Here is a 21568-nt window from a genome sequence, read left to right as displayed (position 1 = left end):
CCTAAAAATTACCCTAGGCACCAAGCTGTCCTCCACATACTTTCTTAGTCCCCCTCCATTCTAGGTGGAAGTGTCTTTTCCTTTGGAGGAAGCATACTCTTTTCTGTTTGGCTTTAAGGACAGTGCCTTTTTTTTTTTCTTTTTTTTTTGAGACAGGATCTCACTTTGTTGCCCAGGCTGGAGTGCAACAGTGCGATTACAACTCACTGCAGCCTCAACCTCAACCTCCCATGCTCAAGCAGTCCTCCCACCTCAGCCTCCAAGTAGCTGGAACTGTAAACGCCACCATACTTGGCTAATTTTTTTGTATTTTTCGTAGTGATGGGGTTTTACCATGTTGCCCAGGCTGGTCCTGATCTCTGGAACTCAAGCAGTCCAGCTGCTTTGGCCTCCCAAAGTGCTGGATTTACAGGTGTGAGCCACCATACTCAGCCTAGGGCAGTGTCTTTTTAATTCAAGAAAAAAAAGTAAAACAAACGTGTGAAAAAGAAAGTGAATACTACATTTTTTCCTGCCCCTCCCTAATCCCCCTTTCTGAGGTAGTTAGTCCTTACAACAATTTTATGAGGCTGGGCGAGCTGGCTCACCCCTGTAATCCCAGCACTTTGGGAGGCCGAGGTAGGCAGATCACCTGAGGTCGGAAGTTCAAGACCAGCCTGACCAACATGGAGAAACTCCATCTCTACTAAAAATACAAAATTAGCCAGGTGTGGTGGCGCATGCCTGTATTCCCAGCTACCTGGGAGGCTGAGGCAGGAGAATTGCTTGAACCCAAGAGGCGGAGGTTAACCGAGATCGTGCCATCGCACTCCAGCCTGGGCAATAAGAGCGAAACTCTGTCTCAAAAACAAAAAACACAGTTTTGTGGGCCAGGCCCAATGGCTCATCATGCCTGTAATCCCAGCACCTTGGGAGGTAAAAGTGGGAGAATCGCTTGAGGCTGGGAGTTTCAGAGCAGCCTGGGCAACACTGCAAGATCGCCTCTACAAAAAGTTTAAAAATTTGCCAGGCTTGGTGGTATGCTCCTTTAGACCCAGCTACTTTCGGAGGCTGAGGTAGGAGGATTACTTCAACCTGGGAGGTTCAGATTGCAGTGAGCTAGGATTGCACCACTGCTGTTACTGCTGTTACTTCTACCTGCTACTCTGGTTGTTCTGGCTTCCAGAAGACATGTTGATGAAGGTAAGGGGAGGAAGCATAAATTCTCTACCAGGCAGTGTCTCCTGAGGAGAGAGGTGAAGTGTGAATCCGTGAAGAATCTGGGGTGCCTGTGAGGTTGAGTGAGGATCAACACAAACATTTCCCCAGCACACACGACCCCTAGGAGAGTTCATGAGACTTTTGGAAGCACTTCACACCCCACAGTTAGCATTCAGTTTGGTCAGCTCGTCCCTCTTCTGGGTGCTAGTCACAGGCCCACCCCAACCTTATAGGATGTCTTCCCACACAGGGCCGCTTAGTAAGTGTTATTTGCTATGAAGTCTTATCCATATTCCTGGGCCTTGGTAGACCTGGATGCCCAGTGGCTCTGCCTTTCACTGTAGGTTTTGAGTGATGAGGTGAAGAGGAAGCAGTATGATGCCTACGGCTCTGCAGGCTTCGATCCTGGGACCAGTGGCTCCCAGCAGAGCTACTGGAGGGGAGGCCCCTCTGTGGACCCCGAGGAGCTGTTCAGGAAGATCTTCGGGGAGTTCTCATCCTCTTCATTTGGAGATTTCCAGACTGTGTTTGATCAGCCTCAGGAGGTAAGCTCCTCAGTTTGAAGAATTATTCAGATTTTAGACTAAGTATGGGTCACAAATTTATCTATCAGTCTTGGTTTCTCAGCAAGGTGAAGCAGCTTCAATGGAATGGTCTGGAGGCTGCCATTGTAGTAGAAAATAATTTCAGTATTTGAAAAATCGTATAGGTAACAATGAGTACATCCATGCTTATGGTATAATTAACAGTTGCATAATCAGGTAGCACCTAAGGCTTTCTGAGCCCATTATTTGGGTGTGAGTGTTGTCTCTAAGCTGCTAAGGTATTCCAGGAGAGCTCCATCTGGTGGGTAGGCACTGCTGATCCTTTCTCATTATCTTTATAAGACACTGTTAGAGTGGAAGAGAGAGAGGAGATATTTATGATCTAAGTTATGATTGTGGATCATTCAGGCTGTTTTTAAGTGCCGTGTTACGAGTATTATCTGTGAACATTTTCAGGTATTAAAAGTATGTTTTCATATAAGTAATACATTCTCTCTTAAAAATCCCAAAGAGTAGGGCAGAATTGGTTCAGTGAGTCCCACCTAAGCTTATTTGGCAGAGTGCACGTGAGCACAGTGGTGAAAGAGTGGCTGAAACGTGGCCCGGCGCCCTCCTTTCCTTTTAGTGCCGAGCATCAGTTTTGGTGGTTGGAAACAAAAGATGACAGGTCGTCCCTTGGTTTCTTTAGTACATCATGGAGTTGACATTCAATCAAGCTGCCAAGGGGGTCAATAAGGAGTTCACCGTGAACATCATGGATACCTGTGACCGCTGCAACGGCAAGGGGAATGAGCCCGGCACCAAGGTGCAGCACTGCCATTACTGCGGCGGCTCCGGCATGGTAAGGGGCTGCCCGAGATCCCTCACTGCGTGGCTCTCACCACTGACTGTGAAAAGAGCTGCTTGTGTCACTGGTCCTGGAGAACTTGTGCTGGGAGTGGAAGGAGTTAGTGAACTCAACCCAGCTGTTTTTTCCCCCATGGCCCTAAGGAGATGGGCCTGTGCTCTAGATGGGCCTAACCCAGGCGTCCCCAAACTACGGCCCGCAGGCCGCATGCAGCCCCCTGAGGCCATTTATCCGGCCCCCCGCCGCACTTCAGGAAGGGGCACCTCTTTCATTGGTGGTCAGTGAGAGGAGCACAGTATGTGGTGGCCCTCCAACGGTCTGAGGGACAGTGAACTGGCCCCCTGTGTAAAAAGTGTGGGGACGCCTGGCCTAGAGCATAGCAACACTGGGGGCAGGGCCAGGGATTGCATCCAGCTGTCACTTTTCTTTATTTTCCTAATAACTGCATTTGTAATTCAAGGGGGAATAATCTTTTCTGAATGTACTGCTTAGCTCCCAGGAGTCTTCAGGTACTTCTGGATTGAGGCAGTATCTCATTTTTCAGTGTTGTTTGGTCAAGTTGATGATCTGGAGTGCAGAAGTTGCTGTGTTGTGAAAAATCAGATCAACAGTTTGAGGCCCTGCATCTGTGTTCCTAGGCAGTGTGTTTGAGTGCACATCCACATAAAAAACAAGTCTTGGCTGCGCACGATGGCTGAAGCCTGTAATCCCACCACTGTGGGAGGCCCAGGCAGGTGGATCACCTCAGGTCAGGCATTCAAGACCAGATTGGCCAAATTGGTGAAATCCCACCTCTATTAAAAATATAAAACTTAGCTGGGCACAGTGGTGGGCGCCTGTAATCCCAGCTACTAGGGAGGCTAAGGCAGGAGAATCACTTGAACCTGGGAGACGGAGGCTGCAGTGAGCCAAGATTGTGCCATTGCACTCCAGCCTGGGTGACAAAGTAAGACGTTGTCTCAAAAAAAAGCCTTAAAGAGACATTTTTCTTATGCACATTGTGGTCCCAGAACCATCCGTCAGTTTACCTGCATACTTACCAATTTTCTTGTTTTTAATCAGGAAACCATCAACACAGGCCCTTTTGTGATGCGGTCCACGTGTAGGAGATGTGGCGGCCGCGGCTCCATCATCGTAACGCCCTGCATAGCCTGCAGGGGAGTGGGACAAGCCAAGCAGAAGAAGCGAGTCATGATCCCTGTGCCTGCAGGTGGGTACTTGGGCCCTCCAGGCCCAGGGGCTTGGAGAGGGCAGAAAGGGCTGAGGCTGCTGCACTGTTACAACTTGGCCCTTGGTAGAAGTTAGGGTTGAGGCCCTGGAGCCCCAGGCTGGAGCAGAAACTAGAATCTTCTTGAATGTTTCTCTTTGTGCCTGTTATCCTTAAAATCTACACTTTGCATGTCACACTGGGGAGAAGAGACCTGACGTGCCTGCTCTGCTTCTTCCTGGTGAAGGAGAGCTGCCAAACCCTGGGCTCTTCTCTCTCCCCTGTCTTAGTCACCAAAGCCAGCATTGTCCCTTCTGCCACCCTGTCTACATCACCCCCACAGATCCCACCCCTCACTCCACCTCTGCTGTTCCCTTGCCTGAAACTCACTGTCTGCTTTCTTTTTTGAGTTAACTTGATTCATCTGGGAGATCCCAGCTTGAGTATCCCTTCCCCAGCAAGCCTCACACTCTCCTCTCAGTTCTTTAGATGTGCCTTTCTCTGGAGTTGTGAGCATTTCCCTTGAAGAACTTGTCTCTGTTTGTAGTTACACATTAGTGCTATCATGCGGTTAATACCTATCACTCCAATGAGACCATAAACCCCTGAGATACTACGTAGACCAGGCCTGAGGCAGGTGCTCAGTCATCAGGTGTTGCATGTTGCATCTCTGGAAAGTTACCCGTGTGCCATCTTAGAGAATTGCACTGTTCCTTGCTAATAAGAAAAAGGAGTGGGGAAGAAGTCATGGGTTACAAGGGGATCTTGGGTGGAAAGTGCTGTGGAAGGTCTCACAGTAACTGCTCCCTTTTGCACATTCCTCTAGGAGTTGAGGATGGCCAGACCGTGAGGATGCCTGTGGGAAAAAGGGAAATTTTCGTCACATTCAGGGTAGGTGCTGTGCCCTGTGCAGCTTCTGTTGGGCCCTTCTTATCTTCTGGTGGGTGTGGCTGAGGCTGCTCCTGTGCGGTCAAAGCTTCATGGGAACATGTCTCGCCATTGATGTCTCTCAGAAGTACAATGGCCACCTAGATGTGGCTTTTAGCTATCTGCTGCTTTCAAGGTTCTGTGCCTTGTGCAGTGAGAAGACAACTTCTTCAAGATGTTTACAAGTTAGAAATACAGGTCACATAAAAATACAGAAAACTTCCTGTGTTTTTATGATAAGATTGTTGATGAGGCATTGAGTGTGAAAGGTACAAATTGCATACCGTATACAGAGGCAAACTTTGGTTTTCGGTGATGGGGATACATTAATGAAGACAGTGTCTTCTACTGGCAATTGCCCTCCTGTGTACCTGAGAAAAACCCATGCAAGCCTAGCAGGCAACAGGTACAAAAGTGTGCATGAGAGTCCTGTCCATGGTAGCAAGATACTACCTTCCTCCAACAAGGGAATGGCTCAGTGAGCTGTCGTGGTCAAAGGCTGCTACAGGGCAGTTGGAGAGAAAGAATCAGAGCTGTAAGGTGCTCCAGGCGTCACAGGTACAGATGGCAGGGACGGAAGGCAGCTTTTCAGAGGCTGCAGGGCCTCAGAGACTATCTACGTAAAGTTTTCAAGCATGTGGCATGGCATTATGTATTACTTAGGGACACAGAAATGCATAGTAAAAGAAGCTCGGAGGAATGATAAATGCTAAATTCAGGATTGTGGTTAGCTAAGGAGGGCAAGACTCACCTGTGTTTATGATGTTTTTTTATATTATTTATTTGTTTTTATTTATTTATTTATTTATTTATTTATTTATTTATTTTTTTGAGTCGGAGTTTCGCTCTTGTTACCCAGGCTGGAGTGCAATGGCGCGATCTCGGCTCACCGCAACCTCCGCCTCCTGGGTTCAGGCAATTCTCCTACCTCAGCCTCCTGAGTAGCTGGGATTACAGGCACGCACCACCACGCCCAGCTAATTTTTTGTATTTTTAGTAGAGACGGGGTTTCACCTTGTTGACCAGGATGGTCTCGATCTCTCGACCTCGTGATCCACCCGCCTCGGCCTCCCAAAGTGCTGGGATTACAGGCTTGAGCCACCGTGCCTGGCCCAACATTCTTAATTATTCTGCCTTTTTGTTTGTTTGTTTGTTTGTGGGGAGACAGAGTCTTGCTCTATTGCCCAGGCTAGAGTGCAGTGGCATGATCTCAGCTCACTGCAACCTCCACCTCCTGGATTCAAACGATTCTCATGTCTCAGCCTCCTGAGTAGCTGGGACTACAGGCATGTGCCACCACGCCCAGCTAATTTTTTTTTTTTTTTTTTTTTTTGAGACAGAGTTTCGCTCTTGTTACCCAGGCTGGAGTGCAGTGGCGCGATCTCGGCTCACCGCAACCTCCAGCTCCTGGGTTCAAGCAATAAGCAATTCTCCTGCCTCAGCCTCCTGAGTAGCTAGGACTACAGGCATGTGCCACCATGCCCAGCTAATTTTTGTATTTCAGTAGAGACAGGGTTTCACCATGTTGACCAGGATGGTCTCGATCTCTTGACCTTGTGATCCACCCGCCTCGGCCTCCCAAAGTGCTGGGATTACAAGCGTGAGCCACCACGCCCGGCAATTTTTGTATTTTTAGTAGAGATGGGGTTTCACCATGTTGTCAGGCTGGTCTTGAATTCCTGACCTCAGGTAATCTACCCACCTTGGCTTCCCAAAGTGTTGGGATTACAGGCGTAAGCCACCATGCCCAGCCTATACGTTCTAATAAAGTCAGATTTAAAAAAAAAAAAAAAAAAAAACTTGAAAAGCCTGTTTTGTGTTTTTTCTCTTCCTGTTTATTTCCCTTCCTGACTGAATGGCTGGATCTGAGACTGAGGAAATCCAGGCATGCTTCCTTTGCGGTCTTCAGTGTATAGAACATAGGCAGTCTCCATTGCAGTGTTGAAACATATAGACATGTCATTCCTGGGCCCGCAATGGTGTTGCCTTGGTGGAAGGACAGTTCTTTCCCTCAACACTGTGCTTTATGTATGGAGTTTGTCAGGTCTGAGCTTGGGCCTGATAGGGCACACAGTTAGTATTTATTTTGCAGTGGACTTCTCTGGTGGGTCACATGCATCTGTCATGTTTGACCTTAGGTGCAGAAAAGCCCTGTGTTCCGGAGGGACGGTGCAGACATCCACTCCGACCTCTTTATTTCTATAGCTCAAGCTCTTCTTGGGGGGACAGCCAGAGCCCAGGGCCTGTACGAGACAATCAACGTGATGGTAAGAGGGTGTGAGAACACCTTTGTCATCTCTGTACTTTATTGCTCTTTTTCTCAAACGGAAAAGAACTGACTAGTGGCCTGGAGCCCATGAGTGACCAGCATGCCGGGGGGCACTCACAGGGGTGGACATGAGGAATTTTAGGCTGATCCTTGGGTGTGGACCACAAGCCTCAGGCCTTGACTCTGTAATCACATGGGAAGCAGTTCCTGGCTGGCATTGCTCCCACACTGGTTAACGGGGCTGGGGAACCGGGCGCACCCAGGACACAGAGATGTTCACCCTGTGATGTGCTCTCTGCACTTGCTTCTGTCCAGTATCTGCCTCCAAGAGCAGATGCCTCTTGGGCTGTGCAAATCCCTTTGGCCACAGTAGATGGCTGCCTGTGTGCTGCCTGCACCTGTCCCCTACCTCTCCCTCGACCTGCCCCTCCAGCTCCTCCAGGTCACATCATTCTCTGTATTTGCCTCAGAACCTTCTCCAGCCTCTTTGTGGGGAACCTTGGGGTAACTTCCACCAAGGAGGTAGGCATCCTGGGCCACAGCTTTCTCCTCCATATGGGGGCTGTTCCCTGGCTTCTCCATGGTCCTGTGAGTCCGAGGGCCAAAGAGTGACCTCAGCCACACACCCTGTATTGGTTTTTTCTGCTCCCCAGTTTTCCTGCTTTGTACCTTCCTGCTTCCAGAGCTCACTTCCTCAGAACTCCTGTCCCCTCATTCTAGTCACAGGCTCTGCTATGGGCAGACCCCAGGTTAGCTCATTTCCATGTGGCTGTGGTCAGGCTTGGCCCAGAAACCCAAATAACAGGTTTTTTTTGAGACTGAGTCTCACTCTTTCACCCAGGCTAGAGTGCAGTGGTGTGATCTCGGCTCACTGCAACCTCTGCCTCCTGAGTTCAAGCGATCCTCCTCTCTCAACCTTCTGAGTAGCTGGGATTACAGGCACACACTGTCGTGCCTGGCTAATTTTTGTTTGTTTGTTTGTTTTGTTTTGTTTTGAGATGGAGTTTCACTCTTGTTACCCAGGCTGGAGTGCAATAGCACGATCTCGGCTCACTGCAACCTCCGCCTCCTGGGTTCAGGCAATTCTCCTGCCTCAGCCTCCTGAGTAGCTGGGATTACAGGCACGCGCCACCATGCCCAGCTAATTTTTTGTATTTTTTTTTTTTTTTTGAGACGGAGTTTCGCTCTTGTTACCCAGGCTGGAGTGCAATGGCGCGATCTCGGCTCACCGCAACCTCTGCCTCCTGGGCTCAGACAATTCTCCTGCCTCAGCCTCCTAAGTAGCTGGGATTACAGGCACGCGCCACCACGCCCAACTAGTTTTTTGTATTTTTAGTAGAGACGGGGTTTTACTATGTTGACCAGGATGGTCTCGATCTCTCGACCTCGTGATCCACCCGCCTCGGCCTCTCAAAGTGCTGGGATTACAGGCTTGAGCCACCGCGCCCGGCTTAATTTTTTGTATTTTTAGTAGAGACGGGGTTTCACCATGTTGACCAGATGGTCTCGATCTCTTGACCTCGTGATCCACCCGCCTCGGCCTCCCAAAGTGCTGGGATTACAGGCTTGAGCCACCACGCCCGGCCTGCCTGGCTAATTTTTGTGTTTTTAATAGAGATAAAGTTTCACCATGTTGGCCAGGCTGGTGTCAAATTCTTGACCTTGTGATCTGCCTGCCTCAGCCTCTCAAAGTTCCAGGATTACAGGTGTGAACTACTGTGCCCAGCTGTGGCAGTTCTTTTCAAGGAATTTCTATTAAGATGGTCTTCGCATAGTGAAAACTTTTTATTTGAGCAACTGGGGACCCGGGGAAACCACAGATTACCTTTCTTTTTAGATCCCTCCTGGGACTCAGACAGACCAGAAGATTCGGATGGGTGGGAAAGGCATCCCCCGGATTAATAGCTACGGCTACGGAGACCACTACATCCACATCAAGATACGAGTTCCAAAGTAAGTGCCCCACTACACCGTAGCCACGCCCACCTGGTCCTGCAGTGGCACCGCCTCAGGAGCTCTGTGGCTTGGGCAGGTCACTGCTCCTGGTAAGTCAGGTGGTTCCTGCCCAAGTTCTCCATGTATAAAGTGGAAATAACAAAAAGGTCGACTTCCGGGAGTTGTTGGGAGAATTAAATGAACAACATGTAGGAGTTGCTTTGCTAATGCTGCTATTGTTGATTTTCTTTTTTCTTTTTTTTTAAATTTGAGGAGTCTCTCACTCTGTTACCCAGGCTGAAGTGCAGTGGCAGGATCTCGGCTCACTGAAACCTCCACCTCCTGGGTTCAGGCAATTCTCCTGCCTCAGCCTTCCAAGTAGCTGGCATTACAGTCTCCCACTGCCACACCTGGCTAATTTTTGTTTTTTTTAGTAGAGCTGGGGTTTCACTGGCCAGGCCGGTCTCAAATTCCTAACCCCCATGATCTGCCCACCTTGCCTCCCTAAGTGCTGGGATTACAGGTGTGAGCCAGCACTCCTGGCCCATTGATTTTATTGTTGATGTCATTAGCACTGTTGAAAGCTGGAGAGGCGGCCTGAGCAGAGTGCTGTGGGTACCTAGGGCAGGACATGCCTGACTTCCCTCGGGAGCACCATGCTTTCCATTAATTAGATAATTTTTTTTCTTTTTTTTGAGTCGGAGTCTTGCTGTGTCTCCAGGCTAGAGTACAGTGGCGTGATCTTGGCTCACTGCAACCTTCACCTCCTGGGTTCAAACAATTCTCCTCCCTAAGCCTCAGTACTGGGATTCCAGGCACGTGCCACCATGCCCGGCTTATTTTTGTATTTTTAGTAAAGACAGGGTTCTACCATGTTGGCCTGGATGGCCTCGATCTCTTGACCTCATGATCCGCCCGCCTCGGCCTCCCAAAATGCTGGGATTACAGGCGCAAGCCACCATTTCTGGCCCTAATTAGGTAATTTTTTATCACACACACACTTGTAAAATCTGTTTCTCCTCCAGTAAACTGTATTTAGCATAGCCACAGTGACACTTGTTTAAACAACTAAAGAGTGTTTCAGGAGATTTTCTGTACAGAATCTGTGAAGGCATGGGCCTTAGGTTCTCACCACTGCACTGATACAGGCTTTGTGCCCCTGCTGGGGTTGGGTCCCTTTCCCACATGCTGTGAGGGCGCTGGTCCCCTGTGTATTCTTTCCAAAGCTTCCCAGCGGAAGCCTTGGCCTCTGAATCTGTTTGGTCCACAGGAGGCTAACAAGCCGGCAGCATAGCCTGATCCTGAGCTACGCCGAGGACGAGACAGATGTGGAGGGGACGGTGAACGGCGTCACTCTCACCAGCTCTGGTAAGCGGTCTAGAGATGACTACATAGCAACACCTGGGGGCCTCAGAGCCCCCCAGAGTGTGGATGATTCAGGGCAGCATGTTGGGATTTCCACTTGGGGTTCTTCATGAAGAAGCGGGGGGCTGTAGGCGTGAACAGCAGGTGGGGAGCCACAGCCCCCAGTTCAAGCTTCTCCTCTCTCTTCGTGTTTCTGTGCTGAGGTGAGAGCACCAGGGCGCTTCCTGCCAGGCAGTTCTGTGTGTCTCAGACCCAGTGTTCTGAGTTCTATCCTTGGTTCTGCCACTTGTCCTGTGACCTCGGACACATCCCTGAGAGCTCCTGACAAAAGTTTAAGGAGAGGGTGGATTGGAAGGATTTGTGCATTTCCCACCCAGGACACTCTGCCAGGATTTCAGAGTGTCTTATAAACAACAGCAGCCGGCCGGGCGCGGTGGCTCAAGCCTGTAATCCTAGCACTTTGGGAGGCCGAGGCAGGTGGATCACGAGGTCAACAGATCGAGACCCTCCTGGTCAACATGGTGAAACCCTGTCTCTACTAAAAATACAAAAAATTAGCTGGGCATGGTGGCGCGTGCCTGTAATCCCAGCTACTCAGGAGGCTGAGGCAGGAGAATTGCCTGAACCCAGGAGGCGGAGGTTGCGGTGAGCCGAGATCGTGCCATTGCACTCCAGCCTGGGTAACAAGAGTGAAACTCCGTCTCAAAAAAAAAAAAAAAAAAAAAAAAACAACAGCAGCCACAGCAGTGGAGCCACAATCAGAGGACTCAGTCCATCTCTTTAGAGCAGGACTCACTCTGAATTCGTTTAGCCGCAAACACATGCGCCATTTACCCTGAGCTCAGACATCATGCTAGTGAGTGGCTGAGTGTTAGCGATCGACACCAGAATACCTGCTGTGGGCGCTGTAGCAGCAGCACCCCAGCCGCAGCCCCTCTTCCTGTGGGAGGCGGGGCCTCTGTTTCCTGGGACTCCTGCTCAGGGCAGGGCTGGCTGTGCCCAGGGGGTGCTTGGCTCAGGCTGCCGGTGTTTCCTCCTCATTGCATCATTTGTTTTTGTCTGGATCCTGGGTGGAGTTCTCAGCACTTGAGTGGCCTTAGATGAGTGCATGGTAATTCATAGCTGGTGTTTGGAGCTGGGGACAGATTTTCCAATAAAGTGGAGGATTTGGAGCTCCAGGGGGATTTCCGTGAAAGTCCCAGGAATTTCACTGAGCTCCTGTTGATCCTAGGGGACTGGAAGTCCTCTGTTAAACAGCAGCTGCCAGCTGGGTGTAGTGGCTCATGCCTGTATTCCAGCACTTTGGGAGGCCGAGGAGGGTTGATCACTTGAGGTCAGGTGTATGAGACCAGTCTGGCCAACATGGCGAAACCCTGTCTCTGCTAAAAATATAAAAATTAAGGCCGGGCGCGGTGGCTCAAGCCTGTAATCCCAGCACTTTGGGAGGCCGAGGCGGGTGAATCACGAGGTCGAGAGATCGAGACCATCCTGGTCAACATGGTGAAACCCCGTCTCTACTAAAAATACAAAAAATTAGCTGGGCATGGTGGCACGTGCCTGTAATCCCAGCTACTCAGGAGGCTGAGGCAGGAGAACTGCCTGAACCCAGGAGGCGGAGGTTGCGGTGAGCCAAGATCGTGCCACTGCACTCCAGCCTGGGTAACAAGAGCGAAACTCCATCTCAAAAAAAAAAAAAAAAAAAAAATATATATATATATATATATATATATAAAAATTAAAAAAAAAAAAGAAAAAAAAAATATATAAAAATTAGCTGGGTATGATGGTGCACGCCTGTAATCTCAGCTGCTCGGGAGGCTGAGGCAGGAGAATCGCTTGAACCCAGGGGAGGTGGAGGCTGCAGTGAGCCAAGATTGTGCCATTACACTCCAGCCGGGGCGACAGAGTGACTGTCTCCAAAAAAAAAGCAGCTGCCACAAAACTCTGTAGCCCAACCAGGTTCTGAATAGCACTTATTTTAATGGTTTGGTATTTTGTTTTTGTCTCTCTTTGAGCTAAAAAAAGAGGTGGTTAATAGAGTAACTCTTCCACAGAACTCTTATCAGTGCATCTATGGCTTCTCCTTCCTAAAACCCTGCAATCACATAACATGTGAGATTGGTTCCATAGACAGCTGTCCTTCCCTCCTCCCACCCACTAAGGTAGCTTGAGGTGTGCTAGGGCTGGGCCCTGGGTGGGGGGGTCATGGGTATTTCTCACTCTATTGGAGGTTGGGTATTATTGGTCACCAGTTGATGTTTTGAGCCCCTCTCTGAGAGTGCAAGTTGAGAATTGATTCTGCCAACAGCTGAGTATCCATAGAGTCTTTATCACTTTCATGGTTCTTTGTCCTGATTGCCAGTTCCCTCACTCAGCCAAGATTTCTTGTCCCATGTGCAAGACATTGTCAGCTCTTGTAAAAATCTTGATGAGGGCCTTCAGTCCTGGAGAGCTGCAAGCCCTGTAGGCTCTTAGGCTGTTCGTAATAAATAAATAAGTAAGTAAATAAATAAATAAATAAATAAATCTCTTGGTGAGGCCGGGTGCAGTAGCTCTCAAGGAGACACAGTATGTCTCCTTGTTAGTTTTTCTTTTTCTTTTCTTTTTTTTTGAGACAAGAGTCTTACTCTGTCACCAGGCTGGAGTGCAGTGGCACAATCTCATTTCACTGCAACCTCCGCCTCCTGGGTTCAAGCGATTCCCCTCCTTAGCCTCCTGAGTAGCTGGGACTATAGGCACGAGCCACGATGCCCGACTAATTTTTGTGTTTTAGGAGAGATGGGCATTCACCATGTTGGCCAGGATGGTCTTGATCTCCTGACCTCATGATCTGCCTGCCTTGGCCTCCCAAAGTGCTGGGATTATAGGCGGGAGCCACCATGCCTTGCCTTTCTTTTTCTGAGACCAGGCCTCGCTCCATTTTATGTAGCCTGCCCCACCCCTTCCCAGGGACCTGTGGCCCCAAGCTTTGGACCTTTCAGTAGTGAAGACACCATCTTACTTAGCTGTTACTCTGTTAAGCACTGCGTGGCCTAGGTCTCTGAGCACATTAAAAATGCACTCTAGGCCGGGCGCGGTGGCTCAAGCCTGTAATCCCAGCACTTTGGGAGGCCGAGGCGGGTGGATCACGAGGTCAAGAGATCGAGACCATCCTGGTCAACATGGTGAAACCCCATCTCTACTAAAAATACTAAAAATTAGCTGGGCATGGTGGCGTGTGCCTGTAATCCCAGCTACTCAGGAGGCTGAGGCAGGAGAATTGCCTGAACCCAGGAGGCGGAGGTTGCGGTGAGCCGAGATTGCGCCATTGCACTCCAGCCTGGGCAACAAGAGCGAAACTCCGTCTCAAAAAAAAAAAAAAAAAAAAAAATGCACTCTAGGCCAGGTGCAGTGGCTCATGCCTGTAATTCCAGCACTTTGAGAGGCCGAGGTGGGTGTATCACAAGGTCAGGAGTTCAAGACCAGCCTGGTCAAGATGGTGAAACCCCATCTCTACTAAAAATACAAAAATTAGTTAGGCGTGGTGGCGGGTGCCTGTAATCGCAGCTACTTGGGAGGCAGAGGGAGAGAATTGCTCAAACCTGGGAGACAGAGTTTGCCATGAGTCGAGATTGTGCCACTGCACTCCAGCCTGGGCAACAGAGCAAGACTCTGTCTAAAAAAAAAAAAAAAAAATGTACTTCACAATTAACATGCTGAGTTCAGGTCTATATTCTAACTCAACAAACGTGTGTACTCCTTGTCTGGTGGTTGGCAAATCTGTAACACATTTGTGCAAGAAAGTACCTCTAGGTGGTATTAGCCTGGACCCTAAAGAAACAGCAGCACAGCTTCCCTAGGTCAAGAGCACTTAGGTTAGGTGCCCCAAATGGGGACAGCTTGCTCAGGGAGACACAGACTGCTGATGTGAGGGATGAGATGAAGTACGTATGACAGAGGATTGTGTGTGATGACTCTAACGTGGACTGGTCTGCAGGGTCTTTGCACACGCAGCAGCATGGAATCTGGTCAGTTGGTCTAGAAATAGGGTTTTTTTCTTGGCGTTAGTTATTTACCTTCTTCTGGCCAACAGCATGGTGGTTGAGAGCCTAGGCTTTGGAATCAGACTGCTTAGGCTTGCGCTAAGTCCTCCCTCCTGCTTGTTGGCTCTGAGGCCTTGGGTAAACCACCTAACCTCTCTGTGCTTCCTTTTTCTGTCTTTTGTTTTTTCGTCTATGAAATTTACCTCTAAGGAAGTGTGTAGCCTGGCCTGGGAGGTGCCTGGCACTGACTGTGTTTTTGTCACTGTTGCTCAGATAGAGGCAGCTGTCATGGTCTGTTTTTATTTCTTGTTTCCCTTCTGTGGGTTCATGACTCAAAGAGTGGTTGGGAGACCCTAAGGCTCTGAGTGGCCTGTTCGCTTCCATTGTTTGCCAGGTGGGGCAGCCCGTGGCAACTTAGGAGTGGCCTCTACTCTTCTTGAGGTGGTGCTTGGCCGCTCCTTGAATGTGGGAATCTGGGTGGCCAGACAGGGGTAGGTGGGGCCTGGGATGTGACCGTGAAGGTGCAGGCCCCTGACGCCAGTTCTTTCTGCTGTTTGTGCCCAGGTGGCAGCACCATGGATAGCTCCGCAGGAAGCGAGGCTAGGCGTGAGGCTGGGGAGGACACGGAGGGATTCCTTTCCAAACTTAAGAAAATGTTTACCTCCTGATATCCCACCCGAGGTAGGAAAACCCTAGAGATTTTTTCCCTTTGTTTTCCTCGTGAACTAATCCTGGTTTTCTCCCACTTTTACAAATATTATGCCCCCACCCCCAGGAGTTGGAACAGGTGCCAATCTAAGGTATGGTAAACCTAGCTCCACTAGGAGCTGCCTCTCATCCTAGGGAATAGATGACGTGGCAGTCAGCCTGTAGTGCAGGACTGGCTGGGCTGCCGCAGCCAGCCTCTGGCTGTGTCCTCTTCCTGAGGAGGTGGTGATGGGGGGGCTGTTTTACAGCCCCCCTGCAGTGGTGGGTCCGGCTTGCCCATGGTCACAGAGGGTGAGTAAGGCAGAGCCAGGCCTAGAACTCAGATCTTCTCACATCCTGCCTGCTTGGAAGCTGCCCGCCTCCCTGGACAGCGCAGGGCTGTGTATGCCTGGGGGCTGCTCCAGGGGTAGCGCTTGCTCACCTTGTCGTCTTTGGACCCACTTTTATTTGTTATGCTCATCTCAGCGGCTGGGGTTCTCACCCTTCTCTTGGCATAGCTACTTTCCAGAGATTAACAGATGCTCCCCACAGGGGTGTGTTGCCTTAGGATGTTGAGTGTAAGGTAACTGCCTGTCTCTTTGGCTCAGGAAAAAGATCCACTGGAAACTAGGCCGGAAAGCAGCAGCCCCTCCCTGTGGCCAGGGCATCTCGGAGACAGGAGGATTCCAGAACAGCAGCGCTGAGTTCCCACCTGCAGCGCCTCTGGACTGCCTTGGCAACCGCAAAATCATCGGACAACTCATCTCTCCACGGAAAGGTCACAATGGACAGCCCGGGCAGTAGGATGCAGCCCCAAAGGCTGGTGGGAATTTCCTGTCCTGGCTTAGGAGAGGGAGACGGTTACTCTTTCTTGCAGGGCTAAAACTCTAATTTGGAATTGAATACTGTGGAGATCTTAAAGAATTAAAGGCCATGCTTACAGCTTAGAAATGAAGCCTTAAGCTTCATCAAGTTATGAAGTGATTAATTTCCTTCTCAGCAAACTTCCGGGAGGTTCTAGAATGAGTTCTTCCTGACAGGTTGTCTTCACTGGGAGCCTGGGACCCCCAGGCCCCACCAATACCATCTTCCCCTGATGAGGGGCCCTGCCAAGGTGTCAGCTGCTCTGCTCAGTTAGTTTTTATTCCCGGGGAACCAGGCAACTGTGCAGTGGGAGCTTGGGAGGCACATGGAGGCCCAGAGGGTCCCTGGGAGTTCTGCTCCTGACCACGTGGGTGATGATCCTTGTCAGGATGGACAGTCCTTGTCCCCACCTCATCCAGAATGGCTGCTCGTCCCTGACCATCAAGTCCTATTGTCGTAAGCCAGGCATGGAGGTCTCCTGCCCTTCTGTTGAGCCACAGCCTGCTGCAGCCACTATGCCAGGCAGACTTTAGCTGCCTCGGGAACTGAAGCCCTGCTGCCGTTGCTAGCCAGGGGCTTGGTTCTCCCATGTACACTGTTGACATCTATTTTCTGAAGTGTGTTTAAATTATTCAGTGCTAATCACTATTTTTTCCTGTGTAAATGTTTATTCAGAAAGGAAAGCGCACGCTAAGCAGTTGGAGGTTCCCCACCGTTCAGCCAGAGCAGAACCCCGCATTCCCCAGCCTCTGCTGGTAGCATGTCGCAGTTTCCATGTGTTTCAGGATCCTCGAGCTAGCATAAGACAGGTTAATGAAGAACATTTCTCAGTACTTTCCTTTTGTTTTCCTTTATAATTCACTAAAATAAAGCATCTATTAGTGTCTGATTTAAGAATGTAAAATGAATCTGTATTAATGTAAATAAGATTATCTATTGTAAAAAGATATTAAATTGTGGTCATTTCTTCTTTGAAAGAATTCAGAAAGGCTCTGCAACAGCCTTACGGGGGTTACAGGAGACTTGGCTGGCCTCATCCTGTGCTCACGCCCACCCAGGGCACATACAGATAGACAGGTCTGGGGTGCCGACAGTGCTGACCCTCACCAAGATTCCAGAGCAGGGTGCTTGCCATGACATGACAGTCCCATGTGAGTGAATGTTCTAGAATCTGGATGCAACTTTTTCCTTAGGAGCGCGTGCTGTGACAGCTGGGCAGCCTCGCTGGGTCCCTGCATTTCACTCTTCCTCACTGGATTGTTTTCTCTCTGTTCTTTTCAGAGTCTTTACATCTTTTACATTCAATTTTTTTTTTTTTTTTTTTGAGACAGAGTCTCACTCCATTGCCCAGGCTGGAATGCAGTGGCACTGTCTGCTCACTGCAACCTCTGCCTCCTGGGTTCAAGTGATTCTCCTGCATCAGCCTCCTGAGTAGCTGGGACTACAGGCGCCCACCACTGTGCCTGACTAATTTTTGTATTTTTAGTAGAGGCAGGGGTTTCACCATGTTGGCCAGGCTGGTCTTGAACTCCTGACCTCAAGTGATCCGCCCGCCTCAGCCTCCCAAAGTGCTGGGATTACAGGTGTGAGCCACCATGCCTAGCCAAAATTTTTGTGTATTATAGTTTGGCTACTCTGGGTTTGCAGCTGAGCTCTATGCCTGGCATGACTGGAGGGTACCTGATGCACAGCTCGGTCCACCCTGGCTTTCCGGGCTGAGCAGAGTGAGCTGAGAGCACATTTGCTGGGTCAGGTGGAGAAAAGACTTGGGAAAGAGCTGATGGACAGGAAAGGCTCAGCAGTGACATTCTGCTCATCTCAGATACTTCCCAGTGTTTTCATCAACAAAATATTTACTGCCTGCCAACTGCAGACACTCAGTATGGACCAGGTACTATTCTAGATCCTCTAGATCCTGGGGATACAGCAGTGGGGAGCTAGACTGTGTCTCTTAATGAAAGCTTGGGCTTACTCCTAGAACAGTCACTCGGAGTCTGATTCATGTCCTGTTGCTTCAAAGCAGAAGTCTAGAGAAAGACTTTGGAAGAGAAAGGTGGATTTTCTTGCTAAAGAGAAACCCTGTTGTGTTGACGAATCCTTCAATCAAGGGATTAGAAGGTGGCTGTACAACAGCTGTAGAATTCAGTGCCCCTTCCAAGGTTGGGTTTGGTTTATTTCCACATGTGGTCCTGACACATTTGTTACCAGACTTTTTTTTTTTTTTTTTTTTTTTTTTGGAGACGGATTTTCACTCTTGTTGCCCAGGCTGGAGTGCAATGGTACAATCTCAGCTCACCGCAATCTCTGCCTCCCAGGTTCAAGTGAATCTACCTCAGCCTCCCAAATAGCTGAGATTACAGGCATGTGCCACCACGCCACGCCCAGCTAATTATGTATTTTTAGTAGAGACAGTTTCTCTATGTTGGTCAGGCTGGTCTTGAACTCCCGACCTCAGGTGATCTGCCTGCCTTGGTCTCCCAATGTGCTGGGATTACAGGTGTGAGCCACCACACCCAGCTTCATACTTCTTTATAGCTTCTGAGTAGGAGTATGTATTTAAAAATACAAGAAGTGGGCCGGGCGCGGTGGCTCAAGCCTGTAATCCCAGCACTTTGGGAGGCCGAGGCGGGTGGATCACGAGGTCAAGAGATCGAGACCATCCTGGTCAACATAGTGAAACCCCGTCTCTACTAAAAATACAAAAAATTAGCTGGGCATGGTGGCACGTGCCTGTAATCCCAGCTACTCAGGAGGCTGAGGCAGGAGAATTGCCTGAACCCAGGGGGCGGAGGTTGCGGTGAGCTGAGATCGCACCATTGCACTCCAGCCTGGGTAACAGGAGCGAAACTCCGTCTCAAAAAAAAAAAAAAAAAAAATACAAGAAGTGGCCGGGCACGGTGGCTCAAGCCTGTAATCCCAGCACTTTGGGAGGCCGAGGCAGGTGGATCACGAGGTCAAGAGATCGAGACCATCCTGGTCAACATAGTGAAACCCCGTCTCTACTAAAAATACAAAAAATTAGCTGGGCATGGTGGCGTGTGCCTGTAATCCCAGCTACTCAGGAAGCTGAGGCAGGAGAATTGCTTGAACCCGGAGGCGGAGGTTGCGGTGAGCCGAGATCGTGCCATTGCACTCCAGCCTGGGTAACAAGAGCGAAACTCCGTCTCAAAAATAAATAAATAAATAAATAAATAAATATAAAAATAAAAATACAAGAAGGCTGGGCACGGTGGCTCACGCCTATAATCCCAGCACTTTGGGAGGCCAAGGCGGGTGGATCACTTGAGGTCAGGAGTTCAAAACCAGCCCGTCCAACATGGCGAAACCCCATCTCTAGAGATAAATAAATAAATACAATACAATACAATAAATAAATAAATAAAAATACAAGAAAAGGGCCAGGCATGGTGGCTCACACCTGTAATCCCAACACTTTAGGAGACCAAGGTGGGAGGGTTGTGAGCCCAGGAGTTCAAGATCAGCCTGAGCAGCAGACCCCCATCTCTAGAAAACAATTTTTTTTTTTTTTTTTTAGACGGAGTTTCGCTCTTGTTACCCAGGCTGGAGTGCAATGGCGCGATCTCGGCTCACCGCAACCTCCGCCTCCTGGGTTCAGGCAATTCTCCTGCCTCAGCCTCCTGAGTAGCTGGGATTACAGGCACACGCCACCATGCCCAGCTAATTTTTAGTATTTTTAGTAGAGACGGGGTTTCACCATGTTGACCAGGATGGTCTCGATCTCTCGACCTCGTGATCCACCCGCCTCGGCCTCCCAAAGTGCTGGGATTACAGGCTTGAGCCACCGCGCCCGGCTAGAAAACAATTTTTAAAAAATTAGCTGGGGGTGGTGGCTTGCATCTGTAGTCTCGGCTACTCGGAAGGCTTGAGGTGGAGGACTGCTTGAGCTGAGGAGTTCAAGGCTGCAGTGAGCTCTGATTGTGTCACTGCACTCCAGCTTAGGTGGCAAAGCCAGATCCTCTCTCAAGAAAAAAGAGTATCTCTAGGCCCTTGAGTCTGTGGGAGAGGCATGTTTGGCACGTGCTTCAACATTAGGAGGGTGGACAAGGCCAGCTTTCAGGCACTGATCCTCAGCCCCTTCCGCACCTCAGGTCTGGGCTTGGGTTGTTTCCAACCTGAGCCCCCTCCTCACTTAGAGTCCTTTGGTTTCTAGTGGACTGGCCTTTGTTTCCTTCCCTGTCATCAAAACCCCACTCAGTGTGCAGGAATCCTCTCTAGGCCCACAGGCCTCCACCTGCCCCGCCCCTTTGTGTTTGCAGCATTGCAGAGCTGGCTCTGATGTGGACGATGGCAGCTGTCCGGCTCCTGCAAGAGGCCTGTTTCACACCCTGGCTTGTTAATGAGTACTACGGTGCATGTCTTACCTTTTTTTTTTTTTGAGACTGAGTTTTACTCTGTTGCTCAGGTGGAGTGCAGTGGCGAGATCTCGGCTCACTGCAACCTCCGCGTCCCAGGTTCAAGAAATTCTCCTGCCTCAGCCTCCTGAGTAGCTGGGATTACAGGCACATGCCACTACACCTGGCTAATTTTTGTATTTTTAGTAGAGACGGGGTTTTACCATGTTGGTCAGGCTAGTCTCGAACTCCTGACCTTGTGATCTGCCCGCCAGCCTCACAAAGTGCTCGGATTACAGGCATGAGCCACTGCACCCAGCCGTCTTATCTTTTAACTAGAAGTTCTGCTTATTTCTCATGACTCTTGAAGGGTCACAAATGGGCTAGGTGGGAACATAAAAGACGAAGTGGGTCCACAGTCACGTGGTCAAGGGGCATGGTCCACAGACCTTAGCTACTGGTCACCTCTTCCCATGCTGTTCCTGTCCCTGTTTGTTATTTATCTTTCCTGTTTTGTTTTTCGTAGCTCTTATGTCAATTTGTTTATTGGGATTTTTTTTTTTTTTTGAGACGGAGTTTCACTCTTGTTACCCAGGCTGGAGTGCAATGGCGCGATCTCGGCTCACCGCAACCTCCGCCTCCTGGGTTCAGGCAATTCTCTTGCCTCAGCCTCCTGAGTAGCTGGGATTACAGGCGTGCGCCATCATGCCCAGCTAATTTTTTTGTATTTTTAGTAGAGACGGGGTTTCACCATGTTAACCAGGATAGTCTCGATCTCTTGACCTCATGATCCACCCGCCTCGGCCTCCCAAAGTGCTGGGATTACAGGCTTGAGCCACCTGTTTGTTTTTTTTTAAGAAAGATTTTCACTCTTCCCCTGGCTGGCCTGCGGTGGTACAATCACAGCTTATCACAGTCTTTACCTCCTGGGCTCAAGTGATCCTCCCACCTCAGCTTCCTGAGTAGCTGGGAGCACAGGCGCATGCCACCATGCCTGCCACCATTTCTTCTGTGTTCTTTTGTTTTTGAGACAGAGTCTCCTTCTGTTGTCCAGGATGGAGTGCAGTGGCACAATCTCGACTCACTACAACCTCCGTCTCCTGGATTCAAGCGATTCTCCTGCCTCAGACTCCCGAGTAGCTGGGATTACATGCGCCCACCACCAGACCTGGTACACTCACAGGTACACGCCACCACACCCAGCTGATTTTTGTATTTTTTGGTATAGACAGGGTTTTGCCATGGCCAGGCTGGTTTCAAACTCCTGACCTCAAGTGATCTGCCTGCCTTGGCCTCCCAAAGTGCTGGGATTATAGGCATGGGCCACTGTGTATGGCCTTCGTAGAAA

General features: G+C 49.7%; 1 protein-coding gene across 3 annotated transcripts in view; it reads left to right on the top strand.

The window, feature by feature from the left end:
- Positions 1-16815, top strand: part of DNAJA3 (DnaJ heat shock protein family (Hsp40) member A3) — a 29902-nt gene extending 13087 nt beyond the window's left edge. Inside the window, exons 4-12 of one of the 3 annotated variants that reach the window (XM_010339133.3) lie at positions 1545-1745; positions 2434-2586; positions 3655-3802; positions 4626-4690; positions 6865-6993; positions 8833-8948; positions 10201-10298; positions 14882-14998; positions 15613-16815. In XM_010339133.3, coding sequence (XP_010337435.1) covers positions 1545-1745; positions 2434-2586; positions 3655-3802; positions 4626-4690; positions 6865-6993; positions 8833-8948; positions 10201-10298; positions 14882-14985 — 1014 coding nt within the window. In that variant the 3' untranslated portion in view covers positions 14986-14998; positions 15613-16815. The remainder of the gene's footprint in view (positions 1-1544; positions 1746-2433; positions 2587-3654; positions 3803-4625; positions 4691-6864; positions 6994-8832; positions 8949-10200; positions 10299-14881; positions 14999-15612) is intronic. The other 2 variants (XM_074381654.1, XM_010339134.2) reach the window with 2 other exon arrangements.
- Positions 16816-21568: the final 4753 nt, after the last annotated feature.

The sequence above is a fragment of the Saimiri boliviensis genome, chromosome 12 (genome assembly GCF_048565385.1).
Source record: "Saimiri boliviensis isolate mSaiBol1 chromosome 12, mSaiBol1.pri, whole genome shotgun sequence".
In the NCBI taxonomy this organism is placed as follows: Eukaryota; Metazoa; Chordata; class Mammalia; order Primates; family Cebidae; genus Saimiri; species Saimiri boliviensis.
This window is presented reverse-complemented; position numbering and strand designations above follow the sequence as displayed.